The sequence below is a fragment of the Electrona antarctica genome, assembly GCF_951216825.1.
Source record: "Electrona antarctica genome assembly, chromosome: 14".
Taxonomy (NCBI): domain Eukaryota; kingdom Metazoa; phylum Chordata; class Actinopteri; order Myctophiformes; family Myctophidae; genus Electrona; species Electrona antarctica.
Window position 1 is genome coordinate 45232434 of NC_136795.1, and position 13456 is coordinate 45245889.

General features: G+C 45.9%; 1 protein-coding gene across 1 annotated transcript in view; it reads right to left on the reverse strand.

Moving 5' to 3' along the window:
* rab11fip4a (RAB11 family interacting protein 4 (class II) a) overlaps nt 1-13456 on the reverse strand; it is an 88443-nt gene that overhangs the window by 10543 nt on the left and 64444 nt on the right. The window contains exons 4-7 of the mRNA XM_079521356.1: nt 9940-10070; nt 8672-8833; nt 7760-7891; nt 5733-5768 (exon numbers count right to left, since the gene is read on the reverse strand). Of these exons, the coding sequence (XP_079377482.1) occupies nt 5733-5768; nt 7760-7891; nt 8672-8833; nt 9940-10070 (461 nt within the window). The remainder of the gene's footprint in view (nt 1-5732; nt 5769-7759; nt 7892-8671; nt 8834-9939; nt 10071-13456) is intronic.

Here is a 13456-nt window from a genome sequence, read left to right on the forward strand (position 1 = left end):
AATGAGAGAAGTTTGTCCTCCCCCTCCTGCCACTCCCCAACAGCCGGAGTGACAGTTAGAGATGGGAAACTGTACACACAATCATCATCCCATTGATCAGAGTTGTCACGGTTTTCAGCAAACACTCTTAGGGGCTCCGATAAGGAACCACGGACCTCTCGAACTATCCTCGACAAGAGCCTTGAGGATCTGATGTTGGCCATCTGCCCCAGCACATCCACGGATGTCTGTGTGGCTTTCAGCAGGTGCCCCAGCTTGACACAGCCTGCCTCTCGTAGAGCAGCCCTCAGACTGGGTGATGACAGCGTTTCAGTCTTTAAAAAGTCATTGAAGAACAGTGGTTCCTCGAAAATCCACATCCCAGGTATGTCACCAGGGTCCCTGGAGGCCTGAAGAACCTGCCACGCTTGAAGGACTGAGACATAGAACGGTGTAAGTCCTGTAGTGTCCGCCTCGTTCAGGTTCAGTAAGAACAGCTGTTTGTCGTAGCCCAGGCGACCGGCCTTCTTTAATATTAGGCTGGCTGTGCCCAGCCACCTTGCCCCACAGTCATACAGCAGTCTCTGGCCTGCTTCAAGCCTGAAAGCAGACACTCGCGAGGAAATGTCTATTAAGCCTTGTCCACCTTCCTCCACTGGAAGGTACAGAGCTACAGCCCTTATCCAATGCTGCCCGGCCCAGAAGAAGTCGACCAACAATCTTTGCACCTCCTCTATTAGGCCCCTGGGTGGAGGTAGAACAATCAGTCTGTGCCAGAGCATAGATGCAACTAAGTTGTTCACGACCAAGACCCTCCCCCTAAAAGATAGCTGGGGTAGGAGCCATCTCCACTTTGACAGCCTGACACGCACTTTTTCCAGCACTCCCTCCCAGTTCTTTTCCTGATATTCTGCCGCACCTAAGTGAACTCCCAGAAACTTCATCCCCTGCCTTCCCCACTGTAGACCTCCGGGCAGGTTGGGAACCACCTCCCCCCTCCAGTGCCCCACCTGTAGGGCCTCACACTTCCCCCAGTTCACCCTAGCTGATGAAGCTTTTTGATACATGTCAAGGCATTTTTTTATTCCTTCTATATCCCCCTGGTTCTTAATAAAGATGCTTACATCATCAGCATAAGCTGAGACAACATAAGGGGGACTTTGGGTCATTCCGGGCAGAGATAAGCCATTAAGAGTGCTCCTGAATTTACATAAAAGTGGTTCTATAACAATGCTGTAGAGCTGACCGGATATGGGACACCCCTGTCTGATCCCCCTGCTGACTGGTATAGGTCTGCTCAACCCACCTCCCACCTTAACCATGCAGCTTGCATCCTCGTACAGCAAGCCTATCCATTTTATGAAACTCTTCCCAATACCAAAGCCACTCAAGGTGGAGAAAAGATAACCATGGTCTACTTTGTCGAAAGCCTTCTCCTGATCAATTGATAAGACCCCAACATTTACGTCATGTGACTTGCAAACCTCTAACACATCCCTAATTAAAAACAAATTGTCCATAATAGTCCTTTCTGGTACACAATAAGTTTGATCTGGTTGTATTAATACACCTAGGTGGTCCTTCAGTCTGTTGGAAAGCGCCCTGGAGAGCACTTTGTAGTCTGAGCACAGTAATGCTACAGGTCTCCAGTTCTTTAGGAGGGCTAGGTCTCCCTTTTTGGGGAGGAGCGAGAGAACTGCTCTCCTGCATGAAGGTGGCAGCGAGCCGTTTTGATAGCATTCCAGCATTATTCCATGAAAGTCATGTCCCATACATTCCCAGAAAGCCTTGTAAAACTCAATGGGCAGCCCGTCTAACCCTGGCGCTCGGCCAGCAGCTAGCTGTCCTACTGCTGTGGTCAGTTCTTCATAAGACAGGTTCCTATCCAGGTCAGCTCTCTCCCTGGGCGTGAGCTTGACTAGACCTTCCAAAAGTTCTGACTGGCACTGCTCCTCACACGGCTCCGCTCCGAATAGAGCTGTGTAGAAGTCAACAGCACATCTCCTCATCTCACCAGAGTCTGTAGAAACCCTGCCATCTGGCAGTCTTAGACAGGACATCTGCCTCCCCTTTGCTTTCTTCTTCTCCAGGTTGAAAAAGAACGAACTTGGAGCATCCATGTCCTTAATTGTCGTATAACGAGCTCTAACGAGAGCTCCCTTCACTCTCTCCCTCATAAAGGAATTAAGCTCCAGTCTTTTTTTCTGAAGCAAAGTCTCATCATCGGAACTTGTGTCAGAGTGTAGTCCACTTTCAATGTTCTTTATTTCCATTTCCAACTTATCCATCACTTCCCTAGTGTTAGTTGTAGTGTAAGATGTATACTGCTGGCAAAAAACACGGATTTGGGCTTTCCCTATTTCCCACCACATGCTCAATGACTCAAAGTCACTTTTTTTCTGAGTCCAGATTGACCAAAAAGTTTTAAAATTCTGACAAAAGGTTGTATCTTGCAACAGTTTTGTGTTGAAGTGCCAGTAACTATTAACTTTTTCTCCAGAAGAAAGACTCAGACATACAGTAGTTAGATGGTGATCACTGAACCCCACTGGACTAATACAACTACTAGTCAGCTGACCTCTGAGCCCTTCTGATATGTATATCCTGTCCAGTCTAGCTGCACTCACCCTGTTATCCACTATCTTAATCCATGTGTACTGCCTTGCTTTTTCGTGTTTCAATCTCCATGCATCTACTAATTCTAAGTGGCTAATTGTGGTTTTCAAACTGACTGATGACTGTAAGTGCGGCTCCTCGCTCATACGGTCGAGAGTAAAATCTGTCGTACAATTCCAGTCACCGGAAACAATTTTGAGGTCCTGATTCATGGCTAGCCCGTCTTTCAGTTTATTAAAAAGAGTTATTCTCTCTGAACCTTGGTTAGGGGCATAAACATTGACAAAGCAGAACACACACCCCTCAACTTCTGCTCTGACCACTGCCACCCTCCCCTTTACAAGCTCTTCTTTAGATAAAATATTCACATTTAATTTGTCTGAAAAGAGAACTGCAACGCCTCCACTGACATTACTACCATGACTTAGAAAAGAGGAGCCTTTCCAAAACAGGCCCCAGTCTACTTCATTTTCCTCATCACTGTGAGTTTCCTGCAAAAAAAGCACATCAATTCTCTTCTGCTCTACTATCTCTGCTATTAGAGCCCTCTTATGCCTGTCCCTCCCTCCATTCATATTCAAAGAACCTATCTTAAGCCCCCCCATCAGAAAACAAGAGTGCAGAGAAATAGAGATCAGTAGAAACAAGCTCAAGAGTGAGCAAGACCCCTTGTGATGCATGATTTACTTTTTTTTCTTGAGGGCAGCAGCCCTCTTTCCTGCCCTCTTTGTGGGTGCTTCCACTACCTTATTCACAGAAGTTACAAACTTCCTCAGACGAAACCTCTTTCTTTCATCCAATAAGTCAGTCCCAACTGTTTTCTGTAAGACATTAACACTCCTTATGAACTTTCCTATATTAGGAAAGTAGTCATTTACTTTAACAGATTTCCCAAATGTCTCGTCCAGAAAATCGTTTATTTCATCCAAGGAGTAAAACTCGTTTTTTATCCCCCCCCTTGGATTCTTTTTCAGTTTCACTTTCTGGCTCACTTTCATCATACTCCTCCTCTTCCATCTCCATTTCACTGTTCTGCTGACTGTTTGACAAGGAGGTGTTGCCTCCTCCTGTCACTGCATCACTAGGGCTACTACTAGGCACTGACAGTCCCTCCTCTGAGGAGCTTGTAGAGGCACCTACGTTGGCGAGAGCACCAGCATTAGCCACGTCCGCTTCAATTTGCGAGTGTGTCAACTGTGAAGACTGACTCACAACTTCAGCCTCATCTACTGATCCTTGTGTCTCATCAATCTGTTCTATCACTGGCTGCTCATCTGTCACGCTAACAACATCATCCTGTTCTACCGCTGGCTGTTCGTCTGCCGCGATAATAACATCATTCTGTTCTATCACTGGCTGCTCGTCTGCTGCGCTAACGTCATCATTATCAGGGGGCGGGGCCGCAGCCGCGGCTGCCCTCAGTGCCCTGGCTATAGCCTGCCTTGCTACTGCTGTAGCCTCGGCTCTTTGTTTTCGTGGACACGCAAGACGCTTATGTCCAAACATCCCGCACTCAAAACATCTCATGTTGCCACCGTTAGCATAGACCATATAATGACTGTTGTCATATTTCACTTTGAATGACACCTCCAACTCCTGTGTAGGAGAATCGAGGAACATGTATGCTTGTCTGCGAAGTGAGTGGACATGCTTTAGCTTCGCGTCTTTACACCCGAGACTTACAGCCTTGAGTGGGCTGGAAAACTTGCCAAAGCGTTTGAGTTCTTGCTCTAACAGCTCGTTTGGAATAAACGGCGGTACACCTGAAACTATAATTCTCGTAGAGGGTGCATACAGCGGGGAAACCTGCACAAACAGGTCACGTATAAACACGCCGCTCGCAACAAGTTGATGCACATATCTTTCCTCTTTCACAAACACGATAACACCTTTATTCATGCGCGATGCATATTCAAGGTTAGCGTGCTCAATCAATTCTCCGACAGCCAACAAAACCTCTTCCACCATAACATTAGGCTGAGGTACCAACCGAACTCCATGCTTAATGGACAGAGACGGCGTCCCTTGAGACGCCATCTCCCCCCCAAGCCTCTTCCCAAGTCACGCCAAACAGCCGAGTAACTTCACAATCCAGCGAAATAACGAAAAGGATAACTTTACCTGATCATGCGAAAGACAACAGAAAAGGCCAAGTAGAAACAAAAGTAGAATCCAAGAATGCAGGCCTCTCACTCACGCATTCACCCCTCACAAACTCCCCACCCGTGCTCCCAGCATCCGCTCAGAGAGAGAGAGAGAGACAGAGAGAGACAGATAGAGAGAGAGAGAGAGAGAGAGAGAGAGAGAGAGAGAGACAGAGAGAGAGAGAGAGAGAGACAGAGACAGAGACAGAGAGAGAGAGAGACAGAGAGACAGAGAGACAGAGAGACAGAGAGAGAGAGAGTCGTGCTGAGACGTGTTGCTTGTCAATCGTCTATTTTTCTGCCAAAGGGACTCCGCTCAACCATTAAAGGACATAAAATTCAACTTTTTTAATTTCTTGTGTGTTTTTGGGGCTCCCATATGTGTTTTCTATCCCCACAAATAACCAATTTTGAACAATCAGGTTTTCATATCATATAGGTGATTTAATGGAAATTGCTCTCAGGAACAGCTCAACTGATTTTGTCCTCATCGTGATGTCATCAATGTCACCCTACTTTGTATAATTCCTCCTCTTCTTCAGTCTTCAGTTCCAAATTTGCATTTCCACTTTGTTTACAATGTCCGCCATTCCATGCTGGCATGGAATGGAAACAAGCCTGGTTTAATCTAGCATCAGTATTATAATGACTCAAATATTAAATAATCTGCATATCAGCACCCCCACCACCTCAGGACATTGTGGTACTGCAGCTAAAACTGCTTTCAAAGTCCAGAAAGAAATGACAAGGGCTGGTTATATCAGAGTGGTGATTGAGGCTCAAACCATTAGAAATTACTTTGAGAGACATAGACAATTTTGTTTTAAAATGCATGTTATTTGCGCTTTAAGTGGTTAAAACAGGGATCACGAGTGAGTGTGTGAGTGTGTGTGTGTGTGTGTGTGTGTGTGTGTGTGTGTGTGTGTGTGTGTGTGTGTGTGTGTGTGTGTGTGTGTGTGTGTGTGTGTGTGTGTGTGTGTGGATGATACCTACCGCCCAAACGCTGTACTGGAAATCTTTCGGTTCGGACTGAAACACAAGAGAACAACAAAAAAAAAAACATGAAAAAAATTTTATTTTAGAAATTTTAGAAATGCCTTTTTTGAATTGCAATCATTATTATTATGTCCAGTAAGACGCCTTTGAGGGCGAGAAGAAGCCAGATCAACATATCCGCCTGGGTGACAGCAGACTGCTGGGCGAGCGCTGGAGACCCCTAGCCTGGCTAATAAGCCAGACCAAATCAGCCGTTGGCAAAAAGAAAATTGACGACAGTGTGATTTGTGTCTGGCTTATTAGCCAGGCTAGGAGACCCCCCCCCCTCTCCCTCCCAAAAATCATGTATGTTATGTTTTTATTTTATTTCGTTTTTCTTTGTGTAAATTGTGCCCATCATGCAGCTTTCGGTTATTAATAAGTGGATGTATGGATTACAGCAAAATACAATGTCACGACTGTAACATTATGTCCTAATGTGTGATTTGTGAAACAGTGTTCCCTAGACAATGAACATGATATGTACAATTATGTCTTAGTAATACTGCTCCTGCTATACATACTGTTAACCAGGTGAAAGAATCACAGATCGAGGCTAAAGCCTCTGTTAATTCACAACCGATTGTTATAATTTCACGTGGTCTACACTCTGGGAATTATCATTGGGTGTTTGTATATATATATATACATATATATATATATATATCATTTTTTATATGCTTTTATCGAACACTATTGTGCGTATAAGGCCCATGCGCCCATGCACACCAGAGTACACTGACTGAGCGGTGGTGCTGGTCATTAGCCCTACAGACTATCCCTATCGGGATTTTCCCGGCGGTTAATTTAACTGATGCGTACATAAAAAAAAAAAAAAAAACTTTATTAGAATAGTCACAAATGTATCAACTAATTAATTTACTTGAACCCATTTTTGGGCGGGAACCCCTTTTGGTGTTTTAAGCATTATATCAGCTGGGTTTAAAAACACAGCTGAAACATGACGTGGAGGCTGTCAAATCCCGCAATTTCCTTAAACGCAACTAGAGTGGAGCCGCCCGAAGGGCGACGACATTCTAGTAACTATACGTGTAATAAGGCTGTTTCATTGACACGCCGTGCGTGCGTGCGTGCGTGCGTGCGTGCGTGCGTGCGTGCGTGCGTGCGTGCGTGCGTGCGTGCGTGCGTGCGTGCGTGTGAAGTGCGAACGGCCAAGAAGCTCAAGGTCATTCGCAGGGTACAGGGTGGGTCAAGGGATTGTCTGGAGATTAGTCTGGGTAATCAGCACAGTGTGTGTGTGTGTGTGTGTGTGTGTGTGTGTGTGTGTGTGTGTGTGTGTGGTACAGCAGGTCTATATATGGACATGGTACAGCCCACCGATGTCCAGAGCCAGCTATACACCTGGCCCGTTTTACATAACACACACACACGCACGCACGCACGCACGCACGCACACACGCACACACACACACGCACGCACGCACGCACGCACACACACACACACACACACAAAATGGGAGTAGGGCAGAGGGAGTCTTTTCTAGGCACTGTGCCACTTTGAAATGGATTTTTACAGCCGTACATTTAGTGCATGTTTGGAGGAAAGCGGAGGTGTCATCCTATAGCTTTTAGATAATCTGATCTCAGGTCAAAATGGGTTAGAGAAGGCTTGTGAGACTGCGAGTATAGCGGTAAGGAGATAAGCCATTCATTCAACTGAAAAATATAGATTTTTAAAGCTTTCTTGTGTCACATGACTACATTCACAAACATTACGCGGCAATAAGGTAACACAATTGTATTGATTTTTTTCCAACACAACTAAAATGCCTTCACTATAATATATGAATAGCTTCCATGCCAAATACTCGCCAGCAACTTTAGATTATTGACCCGAGTTTCCCAATGTGGATCAAAAAAGATTAATTGTGGGTGGATGTGTGAGACTGCGTATGCGTGCGTGCAGCCGTGTGTGTGTGTGTGTGTGTGTGTGTGCGTGTGTGCGTGCGTGTGCGTTTCGTCACCTGGCTTTGAGGTTCTTCAGTCGTGCTTCCAGGTCGTTGAGCAGGTTGACTTTCTTACAGCACTGAGAGCAGTAAACATCCAACTGCTCACTGGTGTACAGAGGACGCATCTTCTGAGGGGTCTGCCCCGCACTGCGCACGCACACACACACACACACACACGCACACACACACGCACGCACGCACGCACGCACGCACGCACGCACGCACGCACGCACGCACGCACGCACGCACGCACACGCACACAGAGTCGGAATTAGGGATGTTAACAATTAATCGAAAATCGATCGATCGAAGTAATTGAAAATTATGCGGTTCCGTCATTGGGCGATTTCTGTCAATGTAATGCTGTCTTGCGCACGCGCGCAGCCAAGGAACGCACATGTGGGCTGGTTAAAAAAAAAAAAGTCCCCCCCCCACCTGTCTAACCGGTTAATCGATCGATAAGGTTATGGATTATCAATTGATGAATGAATCGATAATTTGCATCCCTAGTCGGAATGGCATACGCACCGATACCAGCATGTTAGGCAGTATTTCGGCAGCTTTTTCAATACTAGTATGGATTGGATACTAAAAATGAGGATTTTTCCTGTGCGTAAAGCAGTGGTTTTTTCAACCATTTCAAGGCCCACTATTTATTCGGCTTTTGAGCCACGGACCACCATTTATTTGATGACATTTAGCCTCTCAGACCCGAAACTAAAGAATATTTTGTTGTCATGATTGGATAAGATGTTGTCTACAATTCCGTATACGGGTCCATTTGGTTTCATTTTTACGCTCTCGAGAGTTAAAAAATCTATACGGGTCCATTTGGTTACCAACTCTCCATCAGTCAGCCGTGGGGACCACCCGGAACCCGGAGTGGTCCCCACGGACCACTGGTTGGGTGTAAAAGTGGTCCCATACCTGGAGGGCATCGACGAGGCCAGGTCAGAGATGTGGTTGCGGTTGTCGTCCTCGGGACACGGGCTGCTGGGAGTGAACTCCACGTCCTCGCCCTCGCCGTAGTCCTCGAACTGCTCCTCCCCCGAGATGACAGACGCCGAGCCAATCAGCTGCCCGCCGGGACTGTATATACACGCGTCGCACAATATAGGAAGCAATAAGCGCGAGTTAACGAGTCATTTGAGACCCGAGGTGCATGTGTGACAACAACGTGTGCGAGCAATCAACAATGTGGTCGGTCTGTGCTCAAACCTAAATTAGCTGCAGCTGTGGTGTTAATTAACGTCATATTAATGTCAGCCTGCCGTGTTTATTATTTTTTACGCGGCAGACTTCGTTAGAGACCTAACAAAACACCTGTGGTCTCCGAGGCTACTAGAGACCAGACAGCTGTACATGAGGGGTCTTCAATGTTTTTCAGCCCAAGGACCCCCCTTTAGCTGAGAGAGACACACACACACTAGTATATTGTATGGCTAACAGTTAAAACGGGTGCTAAGACAACGTATATCATTAGGTTCCCAAGTTGCATCGTTCCCAAGTAGGCCGGTGGCCCGACTGCGACGGGCACGTACAGGTCTAGTTGTATAAAATGACATTAGATTAAACGTTTTCATACATTAGACTTCATGTCGCTTCCTATAGAGCTTGTTTGACAGCACTGTCATCAGTGTTGGATTCACGTTAACGTGTACATTTCTAGACATTTAACCCATTTTGACCTGGGAACGATTCTGTAAATGTCTTCTAAATCCTGACTGTTTTCTTTGAAAAAGCTATGTTTTTCGATGTCAGTCGTTCTCAAACACTTGCATGTCACTTTTCACGATTCTTCAAAAATAGCAGACCTACAAGCTCGTAGTGCGCCACTTGGTGGCGCGCTATGAGCTTGTAGATCTGCTAACACCAAAAGGGGTTCCCGCCCAAAATGGGTTAACAACTTGAACCATCAATACTTAGAAAACTTGTACTTGGTCTGCTCTTTTCCCCCCCTCTACACCAAACCCCTTTGCTGTAAACAGCCGATCTGCAAGCTCACAACGCCTATTTTCGGCTAATGTTCCCCTCAGAATATGGATGCTATAGAAAACAGTTCCTATCTCACAAAGACTTGGCAACCCCCCTTGTAGTAACTCTAAGGACCCCCTTTTGAAGAAGACCCCTCGCTGGCACACATTATTAACACACACACACCCGTCCCCACGTCCCAGAGGTCAGAGGTCACTGACCTGTCAGAGCCGTTTGCGTTCTCGCTGCTGCTGTCCATGTCACACTCTCCGTCGCCCTGCCCGTACGCACTGCATTCTGGGTAAGGCCGCGTGCACATGATGATGGGCGGCCCCAGCCTGGCTTCACCGTTCTGCAGGAGAACACACACACGCACACAAGCACACGCACACGCACACACACACACACACACACACACACACAGTTATTGATTGGCTGCTGAGTATTGCGTCTTTTCCGTAGATGTTAACTCCTGGGGAATATCAACACTGGAGCGTGAGATGAAATAGTCACACGAGAGATATTTATGTTTATGTTTATTCAACTTTCAGCATGATCACAGGTTTTAAAAGACAGGTGCCATTAAAAACACTGAATTATTTTGCCGATCACAAATATAAAACTTCAAATCTAAAATGCAATAGCCTATGTAAAAATCCAAATGGTGTAAAACTCAAATCTAAAATCCACTATCATTTAAAAGTCCACACATATATGGGATTGGTGATTTTCTGTATCTCTCAGTTCTGCATGATGGGGTGTCCAGGTCGTCTCCATTTCTAGTTTGACGTCCAGAGATCTCTTTTCTGAGGGGAGGTAGCCAGTTCCTGAAGTTGGATTTGAACAGCTTCCTGGCGAAGTCAAGGCATAGGTGGGTGCGCCTCTCTGCTAGGGTGCACAATGTGAGGGTGCGGAGAGAGAGAGAGAGAGACTGGGGAGAGAGAGACTGGGGAACAAGAATCGCTGCTTTTTCGCTTGGAAAGGAGCCAGCTTAGGTGGTTCGGGCATCTGGTTAGGATGCCTCTCGAGCATCTCCCTAGGGAGGTCCTCGAGGAACGTCCCACTGCGAGGAGACCCCCCCGGGGCAGACCAAGGGTCAGATGGAGTTTGGGATTATATCTCCAAAATGGTCTGGGAACGCCTCGGGATCCCCCGGAATTAAGTTACGAATGTCGCTCTATGGAGAGGGAAGTCTGGAGCTCTCTGGTGGAGCTGTTGCCCCCGCGACCCGACGACGGATAAGCGGTTGAAGATGGATGGATGGATGGAAAGAAATCTCTTGACCAATTAGGAAAATAGCCGATGGTTGTGGTGTGGACTGGAAACAAAGCAATGGCTCGCAACTCACTTTTGAATGCTCCAAAAAGTGGTGTGGACTCTTCCATCCACTTGACTTAGTTAAAACATTTCTTTAACTAATAATAACTTTATAAATTGGTTGTGGTGTTCGGTTGTGGACGGCCCTGTAGTCTTATTCTTTTTCTTCATCCCTCCCCTGTCCTTCCTGCTTATCTTTTCCTCTCTCACTCTGCTTAAGGATAAAGCATCTTCGTTAAATCTCTGATCTGCAATGGGCTCTCTCTGTCTATCGTGGCTCAGTACGAGACTTAACGAGTCTTTATGTTATCCACTTAAACCCTTGCCTTGGTGAATTGGACCCGAGTTGGCTCTGTAGTCTGTACTGTACTCATATACTTTGGGTAACCCGGGGGTCTGGGCCTCCTGGCCCCGGGTAAAGCCTCCTGGTCTCAACGCTATGAGGCATTCTCTCATTTGAACATGTGTGGAAGAACAAAACACACTCTTCTAGACCGGTGGTTCACAAACATTTTAGCCTGTGACCCAAAAGAGAAATGTTGTTTCCCCGGGACCAAAACTATAGAGAAACTAGCACATTTACATTAAGCCATTCTGGGCGGGAACCCCTTTTGGTGTTAGCATTATGTTATGCTTTAGCTATTGAAAAATAGCCACCGAGTGGCGCGCTACGAGCTTGTAGGTCTGCTATTTTTGAAAAATCGAAGAACGAAAAACTGTCAGGATGTAGAAGACATTATTAGAATCTGATCTCAGGTCAAAATGGGTTCACAGCCTTGTAGAACGGCTATATTCACTACTTTCTTTTCTAATTTATGGAATTTCATCGATTTTCCGTTGATTTCTTCATGAAATTACTGAAAGAAAAAAACAATCATCGCATTTTGTTTTGAATTGATTTAAATGTTTGCTCTTTTGGGAATGTTTTTTCTTTTAAATGTTTTGAAATAGTAAATAATTAAAAACTAAATGTAGGAAACATAAAAGGGACACAAAAAATAAATAAAGGGACCATTAAAAATCGGTCCGAGTTGGGCCCAGTGTTAGGGAACCACTAGCCTCGGAAACCCAGATGTTTATTATTTCAGGGAACCACTGAGAACAGGGTTAGATCACAGGGTTAACAACACTATTGTAAGGTTCTGATTAAGCGATGGGTTGTTGATTTGCCTACTTCAGTCTCTCATTCTGCATGTGCTTCCAGGGAGCCCCCCCTCTCTCTCTCTCTCTCTCTCTCTCGTTCAGCTCGCACCCCAGTAAGCACAGAGAAAAGAGACATACAGTACTCTGTGTGTTTGTTGATGCTCAGTAGGGCATAGCAAAAGAAAAAGAAAAAAAAGAAAAAGACGGCCATTCATTTTTCTCATAAAGATTCACAAAAAGCAATCAATTATTTTAACCCATTTTGGGGCAGGAACCCCTTTTGGTGTTGTAATTTAGCTATTGAAAAATAGCAGATCTACAAGCTACGAGCTTGTAGGTCTGCTATTTTTTGAAAAATCGCGAAAATATTTATTTCAGAAAACTGGAGGATTTAGAATATTTCTTTTCAATTTTGAGGTCAGGCCAAAATGGGTTAAGACTAGAATGAAGCCATCCTGGGGGAATCATGACCATAAAACCTTTGATTCTGTGTGCGTGCGTGCGTGCGTGCGTGCGTGCGTCCATGCGTGCATGCGTGCGTGCGTGTTAAAAAAAATGGCCGGCTGGGTTGATGCGCCACACTGGGGGCACGGGGGAAAAGGAGGGGTGTGGACGGAGGGCACAGAGGTATAACAATATGTGGATGCAGCGTGTCCTAGATCTGTCAGAGCGAGTGTGTGCATGTGTGTGTGTGTGCGTGCGCGCGTGTGTGTGTGTGTGTGTACGTGTGTGTGCGCATGTGAATAATGTATTGCAACTGTCTGGCCTCAAGTGAATGTGGTACGCAACGTCCCACCAGCCTCCCCCCCATAACATAAACACATGCTCATTTGCATGGCATACACAACAACAACAACAACAAAATAAGCAGCTGCTCTCACTTAGCACAAACGTGTGTGTGTGTGTGTGTGCGTGTGTGTGTGTGTGTGTGTGTGTGTGCGCGCGCGCAACAGTCCAATGCAATTGGCAGGGTACTGTGTCTTAGGGACAGCATTGTCCTGCATACCGTATAGCATTCTTTATTTATGTTGTCATACATCATCAATAATCCCACTACGTTGCTGTGCTGTCTGAGACTCTGTGGAGCGGAAATGAATGCATTTCTGAAACGATAGAGGAGGAAGGTGGAAGAAGGGAGGTGAATCGAGGTCAGTAGAGAAAACAGGAGGAGGGAAAATGGGTTTTAAAGTGTCTCTGCACGACAGTTCCCCCCTCCCCAAAAGAAACCAGACGGTGGGCCGGGACCCATTTTTATGGGTCACAGGTAAGATTTCTGTG